The following is a 21,423-nucleotide window of genomic DNA, read 5'->3' on the forward strand; positions in this document are numbered from 1 at the left end:
CAAATTACATATGTGGTAACCTTATTATAACACAGGTTTTTATAGGACCCATAATTATTTCATACATGAATATATCTCAGAACAATTGTAGACATGCGGAACCCTAACAAATTTATGGTAGGCAGCGACTTGGCTGTGTCCCTGGCTTTGCTGATGTCCATGATCGACGGTAAATACTTGCCATCAGGTGGGCAGTATGCTTGTCTGCCTACAAGGCTAATAAAAAAAAATCGTTTGGCACTCGGGAACTGCCGCGATAAAGCTATTGCATGGCATTTTTTATCACGTTTCGGTTTGAAGGGTGGGGCACCCGTTGTAACTATACTGAGACCTTAGAACTTACCAAGTGGGCGTAAGCTCGTCCACCCATCTAAGCAATAAAAAAAATAAAAAAACTTCAGTATAACCTTTCAGAAGTATCATTTGCTACGTATAACTATACAATTTTGAAGTGTATGATACCATAGTCTTCGACTAATTTATTGTCTAGCCGGTATATGTTTGTTAAATTGTGATTGATCGGTTTATTGTGATTTCATTAAGGTTAAAGCAAAACAGAAAGATAATTAATTGATTGGAGTTTTATTATTATTTCATTGTTTTTATAATTCACAAAATGAAACATCATTCCTAAACAACGAAACAGAAATACTCGAAAGTAAGTAGCTCTTTTTTATAATTTAAGTCGATAACAATAGCAATATTATCACAAACAATCTTATGATATAAACCGTCTAATAGTGATGATGATGAGGTACAATGTGATGAGTACTATATTTCACATCAGCATGGAACCTGTAAAAAGACAAATGTCAATATTAATAAGATGGGTTACTGTACTAATATTTCTAATATATTTTATTTACATCCTATTAAACAAATATGTATGGTAAACAAAATTGATTTTTGAAAACCCACATATTATAATAATGAATTGCCGCTGGTATATTATTTAATGGTATATTATAATATTTACGACAAATTACTGAGACCTTAGAACTTATATCTCAAGGTGGGTGGCGCATTTAAGTTGTAGATGTCTATGGGCTTGAGTAACCACTTAACACCAGGTGGGCTGTGAGCTCATCCACCCACCTAAGCAATAAAAAAAAATGCCACCAGTTGTTAGGGTTTCCTAGTTAGAGATCTCTTTACGATACACGCCGTATTTAAAACTGCTTTCTGTACGAGGCTTCCAAGCCATCTGAATTATGAAAGTTTCTTAAAATGTCGGTCAAAACTTTTCGCTATTTTTATAGTTGAATCCATATGGCCAGGTCTATTATTTTCGTTATTATAATTTCTGTACGATAAAGAAATTTTAAAGATACGAAAAATATATTTTTTACTAACCCAGAATGGTGATCGCCGTGATAGTCGACGTGTCTGATGGAGCCATCAGGTTGGTGCAGCGAGTAATATCCCTTGACGACGTCACCGTCGCGGGACTCGTGCTGACTCTTGTGGTCGCCGGTGTGAGGGTCGCTCACTTTGTACTCGAAGTCGAATTTAGGGTGGGTCTGCAATAGAAAAATTCAGTTCAATGGAGCTCTCGAAAATATGCAATCTTTGGGTGCGTGGTAACGTTACACTCACGTAGTAATCATGATGGTGTCCGTGGTGTACGGGCTCATGGTGACCGTCGTACTTGTGGATGTGTTGGGAGGAGAACGCGTGCTCGGCGTACACCGCACCCATCAAAGCGACCAAAACCACTACCTGGATACAATAAAAGAGATTAACAATCCCCTAAATTAACAGTAAATTTGTCACTAATCATATTTGACTATTTCAAAGTACGAGGCTCAAATTTTATCGACAACTAAAAATCACCTTTGAGAACATGATATTGTTTTACTACTGACTGCAAACGACCAAGTGATAAATTTTGTCAAGCAATTCTAACTTTTATATAGTTATCAAAGCCGCGCGAAGGTCCAAGACAGTAATTCAAATTGTTTCTTGCAATGTGTTTTGTAACAATAAAACAGTCAGATGTATGTTATAAAGTAATTACATGAAATGGATATAATTTTAGATGTATGGAATACCATTTAAAATCACATAAATATTTTAGAGCGCATACAATTTATCTCATACAGGAGTGTAGTGTTTTAATGTGGGATCAACTTAAACTAATACAAAAACACGCGTATGGCCCTAATTTTTTTTTTCTTTCCTAATTAAACGGGTTTCCGTCTGCCCATCCATGTTTAATTACATATTATAAACCAAATACGTTGGTAATTTGAAGAAGAAACACCATCACAGCTTGCTTACAATGTACATGTTGAATGAAAAAGCCAACGACCTCCTTGTACCGATGCTCTTGGCGTGAACGTTATCATAGTCATTTAGATCTTTAATTCTCAATAATAAAACAAGGTTGGATCAGACCTTAAAACTCCCGAGGGACCTGGGCGGGCCCCCCGGCGCGCACTCTGCGTGGCCGGGGGCTCCGTCTGTGGGGGAGTTTTGCTGGACTTCCACCGGGCGCGTCCGTAGGTGGCGGATAACGGGATCCTCTGGGAACAGTCCCACTCCCAGGGGTATCGTCCGATCTTTTTCGTTGCAAGGATTCTTAGGTGTTAGGGAGGTAGGTTAGGTGTAGGTGTAGGATAGCCTAGTTAGGCTTTGCAACGAAAGAGATCGGATGACGCGGACCAAAACCAGCAGGGGGAGTTGCGGGCTCTTCACGCCCTTCACTCGCTGAAGGGTGTTCCTCCTGGAGACGCTCGGGCTCCCTCTCTCTTCCCCCTTCTTCCCCCTTTTTTGTTTATCTTCGGGTCACGTCCGACCCGTTTCGGACGTAACCCATGGGAGATGGTGGGCCACTTTTGGCCTGCCTTTTGATGGAGTAGTGAGCCGGCGTTGCTTATGCATCTTCCGGCCGCTGGTCGCCATGTCCCCGGCTTCGGCTACAGGGGCACGCCCTCCAGAGGGGGGTACCGGTATACCGGCGTGGCTTCGTGGTTGTTGCTCTTTTGAGCGTCGGGCGGTGGTCTGTCGTGTTGCTCGTTGCACTCGGCGGGCCGCCGGCCAACCCGTAATCCTCACCGCGTGGGGGACGGGGGCCGCTGCCGCGAGGCACGGGGCCGCGAGGACGTAAACCTCTTTAAAAAATGCCCCAATCCTAAGCTCTGGTGCCCGGCGATGGGATGAATGGCTGGAGGGAGTCCAGTCCCGAGGGTACCAACCAGACCCCAGGGGACCGACCCCTGGTTAATCAAAAAGGAAACATGAAAAAAATGGCACCTGTTAAAAATTATTACCCCAGGAGGGTACCTCCCGCTCCGCGGGGGGAGAATCCCTCCGTGCGGTCGAGCGATCGGCCGCTGCCCCACCGTTTTTGGGGGGGGCAAACACTGCCACGACGAAGGGGGCGACAACACGGGTCGCGTAAGGGACAGAGCCCCACCGTGCTGCTGGAGAGGTGCGACAGCCTCATCTCACTACACTCGGTGCGAAGCTCCGTGAGGGGCGACGTGCCCAGTGGGAGGGAGACACCGGCGCTGTTTGCCGATTGTGTTCGGCAGCGGACTCGGCGGAAGTGGAAGTCGGCTCGACAGCCGGCGTCCTCCGCTCCGTCCGATTCCTCGGAGGGCGAGCCTGCCAGTGCCAAATATATGGCGTTGGCGGAAGGGCCGGCGACTGCTGCGGCGTCGCCCGCCACAGGATTTGATTTTGACAAGCCGTCGTCTTGCGGACTGGACGCTGCCTCCTCGGCGCAGTCCAGGGCCGCCTGCCGTGAGACAAAAAATAAAAAAAACAAAATCGGAGAGATCGAGCGCCTTCAGCGGTCCCTGACGTTGGTGGGTCCCTCTGACCCCCTCCGATCTTGTCAAATAGTCGGAGAAATAGTTACGACCATAGCGGCCAAATCAACTGCAGGCCTCAAGGGCTCCGAAGTGTCGGCAATGAAATCGGCGGCCGCCACACTAGAGGAAAGGTTGCAGGACGTCGTGGACCGCACCACAAACGCCGAGACGGCGGGCTTGCGGCAGGAAGTGGCCCTACTGCACGCCCGCCTTGAACAAGTGTCGATTGAGAATGCGCATCTTCAGTCGGAGAATGGGCAACTTAAAGTGGACATAGCCGAGTTGCGAACGATGGTTGCCGACCTCATCGAGCGGCAACGCAGCTCGGCCCCTGTCCCTCCTCCGCCCGAAGTGGAAGGCCTCAGCGAGGTCGAAGAGTTGAGGCGGCAGCTCCTTATACAGGAGGCGCGCAGCTCGAAGGTGGAGCGTGCGCGGCCGCCCCTCGCCCATGAGGCGAAAGGCAGTGCGCCTGTGCCGGCGCCCCGCAGGAGGGTGCAGCCCGCTGTAAAGACATACAGCGGGAAGAAAGCGACACCCGCGCGAGCTCCCACTGCGGCTGCACCTATACCCGCGACTGCGGGGGTGCCGGCACCCACGGCCCCTGCAAGAAAACCAGCGTCCGCTCCTGCTCCGCCCCAGCCTGTGAAGGCAGGGCCCGGCAGGAGCCGGACAAAGAAGAAGGGAGGCGTCAACGCCGCCAAACCGGCACTGACCCCCCAGCCCCGCCCACTGCCCCCCGCCCCGGCCAACATGGATGAGGCCTGGACGACGGTGGTGCGGCGAGGGCCCAAAAAGGTAGCGGCGCCTGCCGCGCCGCGCCCCAAGCCCGCCCCTGCGGCCACCGCTCCCCGCCAACAGGGTCGAGCGGAGCCGAGGGGTCGAACTGGACGAAGAAGGCCGCGCGCCCCGCGGTCGGCTGCAGTGGTCGTAGAGCTGCTGCCGGCCGCAAAAGAAAAGGGCATCACCTATCACGAGGTGATGACCCGGGCGCGCGGTGGCGTGAATGTGGACGCCCTCGGCGTGGAGGGTGGCCTGAAGGTCCGGCAGACGGCCAACGGGGCCCGCCTGGTAGAGTGCCCCGGCCCGAACACCAACGCCGCGGCCGAAAAATTGGCGGCCCGGCTGAGGGAGATCCTGCCGGACCCCGAGGTGGTGCGCATCGCGCGGCCCGTAAAAATGGCGGAGGTGAAGATTACGGGCCTCGACGAGTGCGCCACGAAGGAGGAGGTCGCCGCGGCCATCGCGTCGCAGGGCAACTGCGCCCTCGCCGACGTCAAAGTCGGGGAGCTCCGGGCAACCTACTCCGGTACCCGGACGGCGTGGGCGCGTTGCCCCATCGCAACGGCGAACCTCCTGGCCACCCCTCTACAGGGTCGGCCTTCCGATAGCCCAGGATGGCTGCGCGTGGGCTGGGTTGTGGCCCACGTGCAACTGCAGGAGAGCAGGCCGTGGCGCTGTCTTCGGTGCTTCGGCACCGGCCACGGCCTCGCCAAGTGCCCCTCGACAGTGGACCGCAACAACCTGTGCTTCCGCTGCGAACAACCGGGGCACAAGGCAGCCTCCTGCACCGCAGCCGCGCCGCACTGCGTCTTGTGCGATGCGGCTAAAAGGAAGGCCGACCACTGGGCCAGGGGCCCGGCGTGCAAGTCCGCCCCCTCCTCTACAAAAACGAGGAGGGGCGGAAAGAAAAAGAAGCCGGCTGCAACAAGGGCAGCCGGCGAGTCAGTTCCCGCCGCGGCTGTTGTCGAGCCGCAGGGCGGGACAGACGAGGGAGCGATGGACGTAGCCCCGTAATGGGTTGTGTCCATCGCTTCCTTCAAAGTAATTTGAACCACTCCACCAGGGCACAGGATCTCCTCGTCCACACCATGGCGGAGTGGTCAATCGACGTCGCTGTCGCTGCGGAGCCGTACTTCGTCCCCACCGACCAGGACTGCTGGATGGGGGACGTCGACGGCTCCGTGGCCATTGTGTTGAGACAGTCCGCGGCGTTACCCCCCTTGGAAATGGTGGCCAGGGGACCCGGGTACGTCGCGGCTAGGATCGACGGAACCGTCGTGATCGGGGCGTATTTTTCTCCGAACAGGAGCCTCGCTGAGTTCGAGCGGTTTCTGGGCGGGCTCGAGGCGCTTTTACACCGCCTCGGGTCCCGCCCTGCCATCGTCGCGGGGGACTTCAATGCCAAGTGCACGGCTTGGGGTTCCCCCCGCACGGATGCGCGAGGCGAGGCCCTTTCGGAGTGGGCGATCGCGACCGGCCTCTGTCTCCTAAACAGAGGCACGGTCGCGACTTGCGTGCGGTGGAACGGGGAATCTCACGTGGACGTGACGTTCGCGTCCCCGTCCGCCGTGCGCCGCACCCGCGGCTGGCGCGTACTCGAGGGGGCGGAGACGCTCTCGGACCACAGATACGTCCGATTCGAGCTCTCCGCCTCCTCCTTGTCGTCGTCGTCAGCCGCGGGCGCCCGCGGCGAGGAGGAGCTCCCGCAAGGTGCGCCCCGTTCGTTCCCCAGGTGGGCCTTGAAACGGATGAACAAGGAGTTGCTGATGGAGGCGGCCGCTGTTGCTGCGTGGGCGCCAAAACCCGCGCCGCTCGCGGACGTGGATGCGGAGGTCGACTGGTTCCGGGGCACCATGGCAAACATTTGCGATGCCGCCATGCCCCGGGTTGGCCCCCGAGCACCACGTGGGGGTGCATTCTGGTGGTCGCCCGAGATCGCAAGACTCCGAGAGGAGTGCGTGAGGGCGCGCCGCCGGAGCGCACGCCACCGCCGCCGCCGTCGTCGCGACGCTGCGTTCGCGGAGACGGCGGCCCGGCTGCACGCTGACTGTCGTCAAAAGCAGACGGCGCTGCAGCTGGCCATCGGCGAGGCCAAGAAGCAGAGCATGAAGACTCTCCTGGAGTCGCTCGACGAAGATCCCTGGGGGCGCCCATACAAGATGGTTCGCAGGAAACTGCAGCCGTGGGCGCTCCCGGTGACCGAGCGGCTCCAGCCTCGGCAGCTGCGGGAAATAGTTTCCGCGCTTTTCCCGCCGGCAGTGGGGGGGGACTTTGAGCCCCCCCAGATGGACGCCACGTGGGGCACGCCTCCACGTCGCCCCAGCGTTCCCGCTGCCGAGGAGCCCCCTCCCCCTATCACGGGGGCGGAGATCCATGCGGCCGTGTCCAGAATGAGAGCGAAGGACGCGGCCCCCGGCCCTGACGGCGTTCACGGCCGGGTCTGGAGCTTGGCCTTCGAGGCCCTAGGGGACCGGCTCGGGGGACTTTTCGAAGCGTGCCTCGAGTCGGGACGGTTCCCGTCGAAATGGAAGACGGGCAGACTGGTCCTTCTGCGGAAGGACGGGCGCCCCGCGGACTCACCCGCGGGATATCGCCCCATCGTGTTGCTGGACGAAGCGGGCAAGATGCTCGAGAGGATCGTCGCGGCCCGCATCGTCCGGCACCTGACCGAGACGGGTCGCGATCTTTCGGCGGAGCAATACGGCTTCAGAGAGGGCCGCTCGACGATCGACGCGATTTTACGCGTGCGTGCCCTCTCCGACGAAGCCGTATCCCGGGGCGGGGTGGCGATGGCGTTATCCTTAGATGTAAGGAACGCCTTCAAGACCCTGCCCTGGTCGGTGATCGCGGGGGCGCTGGAGTATCACGGCGTCCCCGCATACCTCCGTCGACTGATCGGCTCCTACCTCGAGGGCAGGTCGATCCAGTGCATCGGACACGGTGGGGCGATGTATCGCTTTCCGGTCGAACGCGGTGTTCCGCAGGGGTCTGTCCTGGGCCCCCTGCTGTGGAACATCGGCTACGACTGGGTCCTGCGGGGCGTCATTCGGGGTCCCCTCCCCGGGCTAAGCGTAATTTGTTACGCCGACGACACGTTGGTCGTGGCTCCGGGGAGGGACTACCGGGAGTCTGCCCGTCTGGCGTGCGCAGGCGTGGCACACGTCGTCACTAGGATCCGACGGTTGGGGCTCGAGGTGGCGCTCGACAAAACCCAGGCCCTGTTATTTCACGGGCCGGGACGAGCGCCGCCTCTGGGTGCCCACCTCGTGATCGGAGGCGTCCGCGTCGGGGTTGGGGTGACCGGTCTTCGGTACCTCGGCCTCGAACTGGACGGTCGGTGGAGCTTCCGCGCTCACTTCGAAAAATTGGGCCCTCGGCTGATGGCGACGGCCGGCTCTCTGAGCCGGCTTCTTCCAAACGTCGGGGGTCCCGATCAGGTGGCGCGCCGCCTCTACATGGGGGTGGTGCGGTCGATGGCACTATATGGCGCTCCCGTATGGTGCCACGCCCTGACCCGCGAGAACGTCGCGGCGCTGCGACGTCCGCAGCGCGCGATCGCGGTCAGGGCGATCCGAGGATACCACACCGTCTCCTTCGAGGCGGCGTGCTTGCTCGTCGGGGCGCCACCCTGGGACCTGGAGGCGGAGGCGCTCGCTGCCGATTATCGGTGACGTAGCGACCTCCGCTCTAGGGGGGAAGGGCGCCCCAGCGAAGGTGTAGTTCGAGCGCGGAGGCTCCACTCTCGGCGGTCCGTGCTGGAGGCGTGGTCTCGCCGCTTGGCGGACCCGTCGGCCGGCCTCCGTACCGCCGAGGCGGTCCGCCCGGTTCTCGCGGACTGGGTGGGCCGTGACCGCGGATGCCTCACCTTCCGGCTGACGCAGATGTTGACCGGCCATGGGTGTTTTGGCCGGTACCACTTTAAGATAGCCGGAAGGGAACCGACGGCGCAGTGCCACCACTGCGCGGACCGCGACGAGGAAGACACAGCGGAACACACATTGGCGCGTTGCTCTGGATTTGACGAGCAACGCGCCGCCCTCGTCGCGGTCATGGGTGAGGACCTCTCGCTGCCGCGCGTCGTGGCTACAATGCTCGGCAGCGACGCGTCCTGGAAGGCGATGCTCGACTTCTGCGAGTCCACCATCTCGCAGAAGGAGGCGGCGGAGCGAGAGAGGGAGAGCTCTTCCCTTTCCGCACCGATCCGTCGCCGTCGAGCCGGGGGCCGGAGGCGGGAATACGCCCGCACGTCCCGGCCCCTGTAGGTGGCGGCCTCCCCCCGGTGAAGGTCAAGGGGCGACCTGAGGGGGTGAGGCCGCGCGGCGCGCTACCAGCACTCTAGCGCGCTGCCGTGGAGTGAATAGAGCGACCGGTCGACGGTGTATCGCGTCCCGAACCGGCAGGCTGGTTCTGGTCCAGCGGGGTATTCCGGGACACCAGCGGCACCGTCTGGGCGGCCCGACGGGCTGCCGTACCGAGACGGCCGACGTTTCAGAGCCTTCGATTCGCCTCGAAGGCTCCGTCGGCTGGGCGTCCTTGGGGTGAGCCGCGCCGTCTGGTTGTAGTGTTGACCGCGGTAGCCCCCCTACCTCATCCGGGTTCTGACCTCGGAGGGGATCGGACGTCGGGTGTAAGAGTGCAGGGGAGTCGTTTAGTGGGTGGGTCCTAAAATCCTTGGGCCCGCGGTCTGCTCACAACACCATGCAGAGTCTCACATACCCCGCGCGCCCCTTTTGCGCGGGGACCTCGTAGGAGGTTCGGCCCTCTACCAGAAAAAAAAAAAAAAAAACAAAAAGACCTTAAAACTCAAATCATGAGTGTTTCACATCAAAAATATACAGTTATGATTAGCGGTGGTGATACTTTTTGGAGATGATCTCATTATCTACATTTTATCATCGTCACCGAAGCAGCCTTGCCTTGTTGTTTTCCATCTATCATCATTCAGTTCTGGAGTGTTCCTAAGCGGTGGTCGGTAACTCAGCTATGCCTCTGGTATTTACGATATCTAGAATCATCGGTGAACACTCCCTATAATATGTACTGTATACTTGGGTCCCTATTAAGTAAAAGACACTGTTCTCGCGCTAGCCAGTAACGTTTTCATTTTCCAAAACTGGCCTTTAAAAAAGTCAATACAATAATTTAAAATGTTGCAAACGTTTGTTGCTGGTGGTTGGATAATTTAAACGCCTATGAAATAAGAACGACCTTGCTGTTATTTGATACTTGATAACAATATAAAAGCAATCAGATTTCTGAAATACGTATCAGTTCACATAGTGACTACAGTTCACAATGGTTTCCAAGGTATGCAGTTGTAATTTAATTGAACCGGAGAAAGAAAAGATTTTATAAAAGATTGCGGCTAATCAAAAAAAAAAAACCTTCCAGGTAGTATTATTCGTTGCTTTGGTGGGTGTTGTTTCCGCCGAGCATGCATTCTCCTCCCAACACATCCACAAGTACGACGGACACCATGAGCCCGTACACCACGGACACCATCATGATTACTATGTGAGTATACTTACCGTTATCACATGCACCTACACATAAAATTTTATATTGTATTTAATATTATATTATCATATTATAGACCCACCCTAAATACGAGTTCGAGTACAAAGTGAGCGACCCTCACACCGGCGACCACAAGAGTCAGCACGAGTCCCGCGACGGTGACGTTGTCAAGGGATATTACTCGCTGCACCAACCTGACGGCTCCGAAAGACACGTGCACTACCACGGTGATCATCATTCTGGGTAACTATCGCACTATGAACGTTAGTGAAAGCATTCGAAATTAGTTTTAAAGTAATAACCAACTAGGGACATACTTATTCTGTTCACAGGTTCCACGCTGATGTGAAACACAGCACTCATCACATCGTTCCCCATCATCACCATTATTGAGCTTCAAGCTGAATGAATCCAATATGTTTTATGTTTTTTGTATTGTAAATACTGTAATCCAATGAAAAGCCAAAACGTTATTAGCAAAAATAAAGATACGTGTTGCCTAATCAACAGATAGTTATTTTGTTTTTATTCACATAAAAACGAGCACACGATCCTCTGCTGTAAGGTAGTGACAAAAGTCCAGAATATATAGACATCAGAATGTGAATGACGCACCGCATCCTGAGATATAATGTCGAAGTGATAATTGTGACATGTAACGGCTGCTCGGCCCTTCAAATCTCATTTGCGACAGGAACAGACATGATGGTAATACCGTAACCTCTAACCCAGTGAATACTGGTTGGCGATTGTACTTCGCTTGGATAACTCTCCAAGAACACTGGTACTCACTTCAGGTGAATCCCGAAGGCGCTTTAAGAACTTACGGGTAAATACCATGTGCCACTAGACCGACATCTACACAGCCAAATACTTAAACTTAACTAAACTTTTCATCTCATTCTTCAAACTTGTGGAGAGTACGTAACGGTAGGCAGGAAGGCTTGGCTCTGCGTCTGGCATTGCTGAAGTCTATGGGTGACGTTAACTACTCACCATCAGGTGGGTCGTATGCCCTTCTACGTACAAAGGCAAAAGAATAAGAATTGGAATGACAGCGAACAACAAACGACTGTCCACCTTCATGTATACCATAGCACGTACGAAATAATACAGAGAAACATCGCAAAATTACATTAGAAATAGTGCTTGGAGAAACATTAAGCAAACTGACAAAAACACCTTTTTTATTTGATAAATAAATAGTAGTAATAATAAGTTATATATTTAATATATTTAACAATAATAATAATAATGATAACTGGGAACAAAATATAACGCACGGTCTTTCTTGCCCCGAATTACGATTGCCTGTGTTATTAGCATCAGAGACTGTCATACATACTTATATACGCTTAGATATATACATATATGGATGGATAATAAATACCCAAACAGACAAACTAACCGATATGGCAATCAAACCCACGACGCCTGGCGCAACAATCAGGGGTGCTAACTACTGCATCACCGAGTCAGGAAAAATAGTTTAGGAAATATGTAGTAAGTTTAGTAATTAGTAAAAATTAGTCAAATAGTCATTAGATCTATAAGACTTCTTAAAACACCAGAGTGACCACTATATAGGAAATAGAAAAACGTTTATAAATAATACGCTTTTTATTAGCTTCAGATGTATGTATGTTAGTATGTATGTTTGTAACGGAATCTTCGAATATGATTTTGACACCTTCAAAACGTCGGATTAACTCGAAATTTGGTATGCTTATTAAGGACCGATCACAATTCAACATTTAAAAAACAAAATTGAAAAAAAAAGTGAACAAATTGAAATCCAACTAAAAAATTGAAAATAAATTTTAATAAATTTGAATTAAAAATAGTGTAAGAAAAAATAATTTTATTGTAAAAAAAGCGTGGTGTGCTTTTCAGGATATATATCAAAATAACCCTTCTACTCATATCTGTTCATAAAATATTTAAAATGACTGATACCATGACTGAACCCAACGCTTTTTTACAATAAAATCATTTTTTTTAAATGAAGTTGTTTTTGATACCAAATGACCATACCTTGATGGCAAATGACTACCGATGTTTAAAAATATCAACAATATTAGCGTTAGAGGCATCCTCTGCCTATCGCTGAGATTGTTTTTTGAACCTTGCATGCGGAAGAATATTATAGGATCATTTGAAATAAGGAAATAAGAGAGGAAATAAGGAAGAAGAAACAACAGCATTTAATAATTTAATTCAATTTAATGTAGTGAGAATTTAAAGCAATGAAAATAAAGTAATGATAATTTAAACCTCATCAAAAATACACTCGAATTCAAAGTTGAGGATCCTCAGACTGACAACAACAAGTACCAACACGAGAACCACGACGTTAACATTTCGAAAGGCATGTACTGTCAGCACGAAGCTGATGGTACCGTCAGGGCCGTCAATTATTCGACAGACAAACACTTAGTATTATTAATTTGGAAACTGATTCAACATCGAGATGGACAGGAAAATCTCGCAACACATTTGGAGCTCGAGAATCATTTTTAGGGGCATTAAAAATGTACATTGTCTAAGTTTACTGGTGGTAGGACCTCTTGTGAGTCCGCAAGGGTAGGACGTCTGCACGGTAGGTATATGCCCTGCCTATTTCTGCCGTGAATCAGTAATGCGTTTCGGTTTGAAGGGCACAGGGGAAGGGACAGCCGTTGTAGCTATACTTGAGATCTTAGAACTTATATCTCAAGGTGGGTGGCGCATTTACGTTGTAGATGTCTATGGGCTCCAGTAACCACTTAACACCAGGTGCGCTGTGAGCTCGTCCAACCATATAAGCAATAAAAATAAAAAAGTAAATTATTTAAAACATCTTCCAGTGTTTTCATTTCAATCTATTCCGAAAAAGGAAACCTACCATGGTAAAAAGGTCAAAGTGAATTCACACGAATTCATAGCGAAGTAACAGCGTACTACCTGAATATTTAAGGTACTTTGGAAGCTTTTGCTCTACTGAGAGATTTCATCGATGGTGTCCTGAAGAATATATGATACATAAACAGCTAATTTAACGCAAAAAATTCTAGGCATACCTCAAAAGGATCTTGAACTGTCCATAGTGTAAAATAACTTGACATTATTGAGCTAATTCCAAAAATTCGGTAATCGATAGCAAAGTTTTGTAAAACAAAAATGTATGACTATCTAAAATTCACCTGAATTACGGTCCTGGTACAGTCAGGACCATAATGGATACCATAAGTCTTCGACTGATTTCTTTTCTTGCCCGTATAACTAGCATTTATTGCTAGTTCGCCAAAATTAATTAAGGTTTATTGTGATTTAAGCAAAACAGAAATATGATGGGTTGATTTTTTTATTTTATTTTTTCATCATTTTTATTATTCACAAAATGAAATATCGTTTATAAACAACGAAACAGAAATACTTGTAAGTAGCTCTGTGTTATAATTTAACGATTAGCAAAATTATCACAATCAATCTTAGTAATGATGATGATGAGGTACAATATGATGAGTACTATATTTCACATCAGCATGGAACCTGTGAAAAGACAAATGGTAATTTAAAATATGATAGAGGATGCTGTATTATTATTATTAGTATCATCTCCGTACTATATTTGTTACTAACCCAGAATGATGATCACCATGATAGTCGACATGTCTTATGGAGCCATCAGGTTGGTGCAGCGAGTAATATCCCTTGACGACGTCACCGTCGCGGGACTCGTGCTGACTCTTGTGGTCGCCGGTGTGAGGGTCGCTCACTTTGTACTCGAAGTCGAATTTAGGGTGGGTCTGAATTGAAAGTTTTCAATTTATTTAAGATGCTAAATTTCCCAATATAAGTTTATGTGTTCGAGTTCAATTAGTACGTCACTCACGTAGTAATCATGATGGTGTCCGTGGTGCACGGGTCCATGGTGACCGTCGTACTTGTGGATGTGTTGGGAGGAGAACGCGTGCTCGGCGTACACCGCACCCACCAACGCGACCAAAACCACCACCTGGATAGAATAAAAGATATTAATAATCCGCTAAATATTAATTGTCACTAATCATATTTGACTATTTCAAAGTATGAGGCTCGGATTTAATCGAGAACTAAAAATCACCTTTGAGAACATGATATTGTGTTACTACTGACTGAAAACGACCAAGTGATAGATTTCGTCAAACAATTCTAACTTTTATATAGTTATCAAAGCCGGCGAAGGTCCAAGTCGCTAATTTAAATTGTTTCTGGTTATCGCAATGTGTTTTGTAACGATTTAACAATTGGAGTGTGCTATACAGCAAGTACACGAAATGCTAAATATTTCAACCCTTTTGTTTAAGAAGGAGGGTTTTTCTAGTTTGACCCGCACGGGTAGACGAGCACTGGCTCAGGCAGAAGGGGCTGGGATTTTCTAAAGACTCGGATCGGAACCGCGACCCAGTAAGAAATTCTGTGGGCTAATTTATGAGTGCTGCAAGCATCTAATTCAATAATAATGGATCGGGTGGATCCGTAAGGATGTGTCTAGGGCCTTCGCTGTGACTGGCTACCGCTTGAACCGGAATTGAGGTAGCCAGTGGCGGCAACAATGAGACGATTTTCAAGTAACAGACATTGTGCATAATAATATAATCTGTTTTATAACTTAGTGTAGAGGGCTACAGTTGCTGTGGAATCCACAGAAGATAACGCAAAGATACGTGGGACCTCCCATAATTTGGGACAGTGGTGTATTATTGTGGGATAAGCATAAGCTAATGCAAAAACGCGAAGTTCGTCTCATACATTTTTGAAATGTTTTAGTATCTTTTGAGATGATCCCATAATTTTCATTTTACCAACGCCCAATTCGCAACCTAAATAGAGTTCATCTATTATCTGTTTCTGGAGTTTCTCTAGAAGATGCTTCCTCGGCGCAATAACTCCTTTTTCAACGACTGAACGGTTCGTTCGTTTGTCGTCTATTTAGGTATTAAACTGTTATACCTTGTCTTTTCCCTTTTTTTTCCTTTTTTCCTGTCGTAATGTTCAGTTGAACGGTCGTCTTCGTTCATTTGTCTCGAAAAATCACACTGTCAAGGTCTCATCAATGTAAGTCGTATGTCCTGTCAAAGAGGTTGATCGCCACGACAACGACGTTTGAATAATTAGTTCCTAAACGGTGGACAGTAACTAAGTTACACCTCTGGTATTTTTTGTTTCTAGAAGCATCGATGACTACTCACTTTAAGACGTGCCGTATGCCTGTGTCCCCATTAAGCCAAAAAAAATGTACACGCACGAGCTACTAATGTGTTAATTTTCCAAAAATGGCCTTTGTATAAGTCAATAAGTAATTTACAATGTTGCAAACGTTTGTTGTTGTCCGTTGTCACATGCACCTGCATAATCTAAATTTTATATCGTATTTAATTTGAATTATCATATTATAGACCCACCCTAAATACGAGTTCGAGTACAAAGTGAGCGATCCTCACACCGGCGACCACAAGAGTCAGCACGAGTCCCGCGACGGTGACGTTGTCAAGGGATATTACTCGCTGCACCAACCTGACGGCTCCGAAAGACACGTGCACTACCACGGTGATCATCATTCTGGGTAACTATCGCACTATGAACGTTAGTGAAAGCATTCGAAATTAGTTTTAAAGTAATAACCAACTAGGGACATACTTATTCTGTTCACAGGTTCCACGCTGATGTGAAACACAGCACTCATCACATCGTTCCCCATCATCACCACTATTGAGCTTCAAGCTGAATGAATCCAATACGTTTTATGTTTTTTGTGTTGTAAATACTGTAATCCAATGAAAAGCCAAAACGTTATTAACAAAAATAAAGAAACGCGTTGCGTCGTTAACAGATATTTTATTTTAATTTACTTATAAAAGAGCACAAGGTAGTGACAAAAGTCCATACATATTAGAATGTGAATGACGCACCGCATCCTGAGATATAATGTTGAAGTGATAATTGTGATCTGTAACGACTGCTCGGCCCTCCAAATCTCATTTGCGACAGAAACAGACACGATGATAATACCGTAACCAAGTGAATACTGGCATGCGATCGTACTTCGCTTGGATAACACTCCAAGAACACTGGTACTCATTTCAGGTAGAATCCCGAAGGACTTACGGGTAAAGACGGGCTTAGTCCCACAAGATCAACACCTACACAGCCAAATACTTAAACTTAACTAAACTTTTCATGTCATTCTGCAAACAAGGCTTGTGAAGAGTACTTAACGGTAGGCAGGTAGGCTTGGCTCTGCCTCTGGTATTGCCGAAGTCCATGGGCGACAGTAACTACTCAAGATCAGGTGGGCCGTATGCTCTGCTCGGCTCTGGTGGGCCGTATGCTGCCTACAAGGGCAAAATAATAATAATTGGAATGACAGCGAACAAAAAACAACTGTCCACCTTCATGTATACTGTACGATCGTACAAAATAATATAGAGAAAAATTGCAAAATTACATTAGAAATAGTGCTTGGAGAAACATTAAGCAAACTGAAAAATACACCTTTTTTATTTAATAAATAAATCGTAGTAATAATAGTAATAATAACTGGGAACAAAATATAACGCACGGTCTTTCTTGCCCCGAATTACGATTACCTGTGTTATTAGCATCAGAGACTGTCATACATACTTATATACATTTAGATACCTAGTCAGGTCATAAATTCAGTCACATGTTTAATGTAAAATAATTGAAACAAATTTATTCATTATGTAACCATTCATATACCAAAATGAACTTAACAAAACATAGATTCTTATGACACTAAAGTTTATTCAAAATGACCTCCGTGATTTTGAATACAGGTCTTCAATCTGCGCGGCCAGTCGTCTATCGCAACACGAACGAGGTTCATGTCAATATCGGCGGCTGCCTTAATCAAGGATGTCTTGAGTGACTCCAAATTGGAATGAGGCTTTGAGCGCGCCTTTTCCTCCAAGTGTTGCCATATCTTGTAATCTAACGGATTCAAATCTGAACTGGAGGAGGGCCAGTCTTCGTGCCGGATGAAGTCGATTTCACGCGCCGCCAGCCAGTCTTGTGTGCTCTTCGCTCTATGAGCTGGCGCCGAATCTTGTTGGAATACCCAGTGCCTGTTATTGAACATGGTATGAGAAACAGCTTCCACAAGGTTCGTCAGGACTGTATTTTGATATACAATTGCATTCGTTTTTACACCTTTCTCACAAAAATGTACCTCTGTTAAGACCTAATAAGAAACTCCCAACCATACCATGAGCGAGGATGGAAAATGACCTCGTTGGACACGCGGAATACGGTTGCTCGCTTCTTCACTACTGTGTTACACCTTATAATTTTGTTTGTTGTAGCTCTCTTCTACGGTAAAAATTTTTTCATCCGAAAAAAGAATTTCCCGATATTTTTTTCCCGCGTACCACTTCAACAAAGCGTGGCATCTCTTCAGTCTCAGGTCCATTAGACGATCATTCAAACGATGTCCTGTTTTTCTTTAATATGCCCGAAGCCCTAAGTCTTCATTTAACACCCTTTTCACCGTGGTTCTGCTTAACCCCATCTGAAGGGCCAACAGTTTCTGCTTACGTTTGGGATTTCTTTGAATTCGCGCCTTCACAGCTTTAATCACTGCTGGAGTCCTAACAGACCGAGGGCAACCACTTCTTGACCTGTCATCTACACTAGAGTCTTCATTGTATCGTTTGATGGTACGATAAACGAATCTTTTGGTTATATTCAAATTTTTCAGTATGTTAAAAATCTAAATTGGCGCGTAACCGCAACGATGCAACGCAATAACTGCAACACGGTCTTCTTTAAGCGTCCACTCCATATTTAAAAATGAGTAAAATTCTAAAAGTATACATTTTTATTTTCAAGAACAATTCGAAATTCGAATTCAATAAACTTTTTTGTGGCCAGCATTCTAAAAGAAAAGTTTTTACTGTGTGACAATACTTATGACCTGACTAGTTATATACATATATGGATGGATAATAAATACCCAAACAGACAAACTAACCGATATGGCAATCAAACCCCGACACCTGGCGCAACAATCAGGGGTGCTAAGCTACTGCATCACCGAGTCAGAAAAAATAGTTTAGGAAATAAGTAGTAAGTTTAGTAATTAGTAAAAATTTGTCAAATAGTCATTAGATCTATAAGACTTCTTAAAACACCAGAGTGACCACTATATAGGAAATAGTAAAACGTTTATAAATAATACGCTTTTTATTAGCTTCAGATGTATGTATGTTACTATGTATGTTTGTACCGGATCTTCGAATATGATTTTGACACCTTCAAAACGTCGGATTAACTCGAAATTTTGTATGCTTAATAAGGACCGATGTCAATACAACATATAAAAAAAAATTGAAAAAAAATTAACAAATTGAAATTCAACTAAAAAATGAAAAATAAATAATAGTTTTAGGCTTTTATAGAAAATACAACTAAAAAATTTAAAATAAATTTTAATAAATTTGAATTAAAAATAGTGTAAGAAAAAATAATTTTATTGTAAAAAAAGCGTGGTGTGCTTTTCAGGATATTATCAAAACAACCCTTTTACTCATATCTGTTCAAAAAATATTTATAACTACTGATACCATGCACCCAACGCTTTTTTTACAATAAAATCTTTTTTTTTTAAATAAAGTTGTTTTTCATACCAAATGACCATACTTTGATGGCAAATGAGTACCGACGTTTAAAAATATCAACAATGTTAGCGTTAGAGGCATCCTCTGCTTATCGCTGAGATTGCTTTTTTAACCTTACATGCGGAAGTATTATATATTATAGGATCAAGTGAAATAAGGAACTAAGGAATTAAGAAAGGAAATAAGGAAGGAGAAACAACAGCATTTAATAATTTAATTCAACTAAATGTACTGAGAATTCAAAGCAATGATAATAAAGTAATGATAATTAAAGCTCATCGAAAATACACGTTCGAGTCCAAAGTAGAGGATCTTCAGACTGACAACAACAAGTACCAACACGAGAACCACGACGCCAACATCTCGAAGGGCATGTACTGTCAGCACGAAGCTGATGGTACCGTCAGGGCCGTCAATTATTCGACAGACAAACACTTAGTATTATTAACTTGTAAACTGATTCAACATCGAGATGGACAGGAAAATCTCGCAACACATTTGGAGCTCGAGAATCATTATTAGGGGCATTAAAAATGTACATTGTCTAAGTTTACTGGTGGTAGGACCTCTTGTGAGTCCGCACGGGTAAGACGTCTGCACGGTAGGCATATGCCCTGCCTATTTCTGCCGTGAATCAGTAATGCGTTTCGGTTTGAAGGGCACAGGGAAAGGGACAGCCGTTGTAACTATACTATGATCTTAGAACTTATATCTCAAGGTGGGTGGCGCATTTACGTTGTAGATGTCTATGGGCTCCAGTAACCACTTAACACCAGTTGCGCTGTGAGCTCGTCCAACCATATAAACAATAAAAATAAAAAAGTAAAGTATTTAAAACTTCTTCCTGTGTTTTCATTTCAATCTATTCCGAAAAAGGAAACCTACCATGGTAAAAAGGTCAAAGTGAATTCATACGAATTCAAAGCGAAATAACAGCGTACTACCTGAATATTTAAGGTACTTTGGAAGCTTTTGCTCTACTGAGAGATTTCATCGATAGTGTCCTGAAGAATGTATCGACGCTTGAAAGTCAAACGTGACTAAACGACAATGACTGCTTTGTACATAAATGATAGGCAATAACCATATTCGATGCGCAAACAAAAAAAATATCTAGGTTTATTAAAATAATTTCAATCCTACAGCTAGATTCGTTAAAATAGAATTTTTTTCAGGTATTTCAACTTTAAATTAGTCTACTGTAAAGTTCACGCATTGTCGCTTAGTCACGTTTGCCTTTCAAGCGTCAATATGATACATAAACAGCTAATTAAACGAAACGAAAAAATTCTATGCATACATCTATGTAGTTGTTGAGAATGAGCAAAAGGATCTTGAACTGTCCATAATGTAAAATAATTTGACATTATTGAGCCAATTCCAAAAATTATGTAATCGATAACGAAGTTTTTGTAAAACACAAATGTATGACTATCCAAAATTCACCTGAATTATACCATTAGTATTCGACTGATTTCTTTTCTTGCCCGTATAACTAGCATTTATTGCTAGTTCGCCAAAATGAAAGGCTTATTGTGATTTAAGCAAAACAGAAATATGATGGGTTGATTTTTTTATTTTATTTTTTCATCATTTTTATTATTCACAAAATGAAATATCGTTTATAAACAACGAAACAGAAATACTCTTAAGTAGCTCTGTGTTATAATTTAACGATTAGCAAAATGATCACAATCAATGTTAGTAGTGATGATGATGAGGTACAATATGATGAGTACTATATTTCACATCAGCATGGAACCTGTGAAAAGACAAATGGTAATTTAAAATATGATAGAGGATGCTGTATTATTATTATTATTATCTCCGTAGTATATTTATTACTAACCCAGAATGATGATCACCATGATAGTCGACATGTCTGATGGAGCCATCAGGTTGGTGCAGCGAGTAATATCCCTTGACGACGTCACCGTCTCGGGACTCGTGCTGACTCTTGTGGTCGCCGGTGTGAGGGTCGCTCACTTTGTACTCGAAGTCGAATTTAGGGTGAGTCTGAATTGAAAATGTTCAATTTATTAAAGATGTTAAATTTCCCAATATAAGTTGATGTGTTCGAGTTCCATTAGTACGTTACTCACGTAGTAATCATGATGGTGTCCGTGTTGCACGGGTTCATGGTGACCGTCGTACTTGTGGATGTGTTGGGAGGAGAACGCGTGCTCGGCGTACACCGCACCCACCAACGCGACCAAAACCACTACCTGGATGGAATAAAAGAGATTCATTATCCGCTAAATTATTAGTCACTAATCATATTTGACTATTTCAAAGTATGAGGCTCGGATTTAATCGAAAACTAAAAATCACCTTTGAGAACATGATATTGTGTTACTACTGACTGCAAACGACCAAGTGATAGATTTCGTCAAACAATTCTAACTTTTATATAGTTATCAAAGCCGGCGAAGGTCCAAGTCGCTAATTTAAATTGTTTCTGGTTATCGCAATGTGTTTTGTAACGATTTAACAATTGGAGTGTGCTATACAGCAAGTACACAAAATGCTAAATATTTCAACCCTTTTGTTTAAGAAGGAGGGTTTTTCTAGTTTGACCCGCACTGGCTCAGCCAGAAGGGGCTGGGATGTTCTAAGGACTCGGATCGGAACTGCGACCCAGTAAGAAA

At 46.4% G+C, this 21,423-nt stretch overlaps 5 protein-coding genes and 1 pseudogene across 8 annotated transcripts; 3 read left to right on the forward strand and 3 right to left on the reverse strand.

The window, feature by feature from the left end:
- Window positions 1-702: 702 nt before the first annotated feature.
- Window positions 703-1,871, reverse strand: LOC114243039 (cuticle protein 7-like). The gene is made up of 4 exons (XM_028174402.2): window positions 1,834-1,871; window positions 1,597-1,719; window positions 1,354-1,520; window positions 703-795 (listed from the first exon to the last, which is right to left on the reverse strand). The coding sequence occupies exons 1-4, from the start codon at window positions 1,843-1,845 to the stop codon at window positions 735-737; spliced, it is 363 nt and encodes a 120-aa protein (XP_028030203.2). The 5' UTR covers window positions 1,846-1,871; the 3' UTR covers window positions 703-734.
- A 1,737-nt stretch (window positions 1,872-3,608) lies between these two features.
- LOC149500308 (uncharacterized) lies at window positions 3,609-9,693 on the forward strand. Its single transcript, XM_089737045.1, has 3 exons — window positions 3,609-5,124; window positions 5,326-5,539; window positions 9,687-9,693. The coding sequence occupies exons 1-3, from the start codon at window positions 3,627-3,629 to the stop codon at window positions 9,691-9,693; spliced, it is 1,719 nt and encodes a 572-aa protein (XP_089593171.1). The 5' UTR covers window positions 3,609-3,626.
- A 200-nt stretch (window positions 9,694-9,893) lies between these two features.
- On the forward strand, window positions 9,894-10,576 carry LOC114243040 (cuticle protein 19-like). Its single transcript, XM_089737046.1, has 4 exons — window positions 9,894-9,905; window positions 9,990-10,112; window positions 10,192-10,358; window positions 10,448-10,576. Exons 1-4 carry the CDS (start codon window positions 9,894-9,896, stop codon window positions 10,506-10,508), a joined length of 363 nt encoding a protein of 120 aa, XP_089593172.1. The 3' UTR covers window positions 10,509-10,576.
- A 3,009-nt stretch (window positions 10,577-13,585) lies between these two features.
- Window positions 13,586-14,232, reverse strand: LOC114243038 (cuticle protein 7-like). The gene is made up of 4 exons (XM_028174401.2): window positions 14,221-14,232; window positions 13,990-14,112; window positions 13,737-13,903; window positions 13,586-13,646 (listed from the first exon to the last, which is right to left on the reverse strand). Exons 1-4 carry the CDS (start codon window positions 14,230-14,232, stop codon window positions 13,586-13,588), a joined length of 363 nt encoding a protein of 120 aa, XP_028030202.2.
- Window positions 14,233-15,412: 1,180 nt separating this feature from the next.
- Window positions 15,413-15,915, forward strand: LOC149500309 (cuticle protein 7 pseudogene; annotated as a pseudogene). The gene is made up of 3 exons (XR_016325080.1): window positions 15,413-15,421; window positions 15,536-15,702; window positions 15,792-15,915. The product of XR_016325080.1 is annotated as a cuticle protein 7 pseudogene (transcript).
- A 4,561-nt stretch (window positions 15,916-20,476) lies between these two features.
- On the reverse strand, window positions 20,477-21,118 carry LOC149500310 (cuticle protein 7-like). Of its 3 annotated transcripts, none has more exons than XM_089736839.1 (4): window positions 21,107-21,118; window positions 20,878-21,000; window positions 20,625-20,791; window positions 20,477-20,537 (listed from the first exon to the last, which is right to left on the reverse strand). In XM_089736839.1, exons 1-4 carry the CDS (start codon window positions 21,116-21,118, stop codon window positions 20,477-20,479), a joined length of 363 nt encoding a protein of 120 aa, XP_089592965.1. The 3 variants fall into 3 exon arrangements, with proteins under 3 accessions (XP_089592965.1, XP_089592964.1, XP_089592963.1); XM_089736838.1 differs by having other exon boundaries at window positions 20,878-20,996; window positions 21,097-21,118; XM_089736837.1 differs by lacking the exon at window positions 21,107-21,118 and having other exon boundaries at window positions 20,878-21,024.
- Between the last annotated feature and the right edge of the window lie 305 nt (window positions 21,119-21,423).

Source organism: Bombyx mandarina, chromosome 22 (genome assembly GCF_030267445.1).
Source record: "Bombyx mandarina strain Sakado chromosome 22, ASM3026744v2".
In the NCBI taxonomy this organism is placed as follows: Eukaryota; Metazoa; Arthropoda; class Insecta; order Lepidoptera; family Bombycidae; genus Bombyx; species Bombyx mandarina.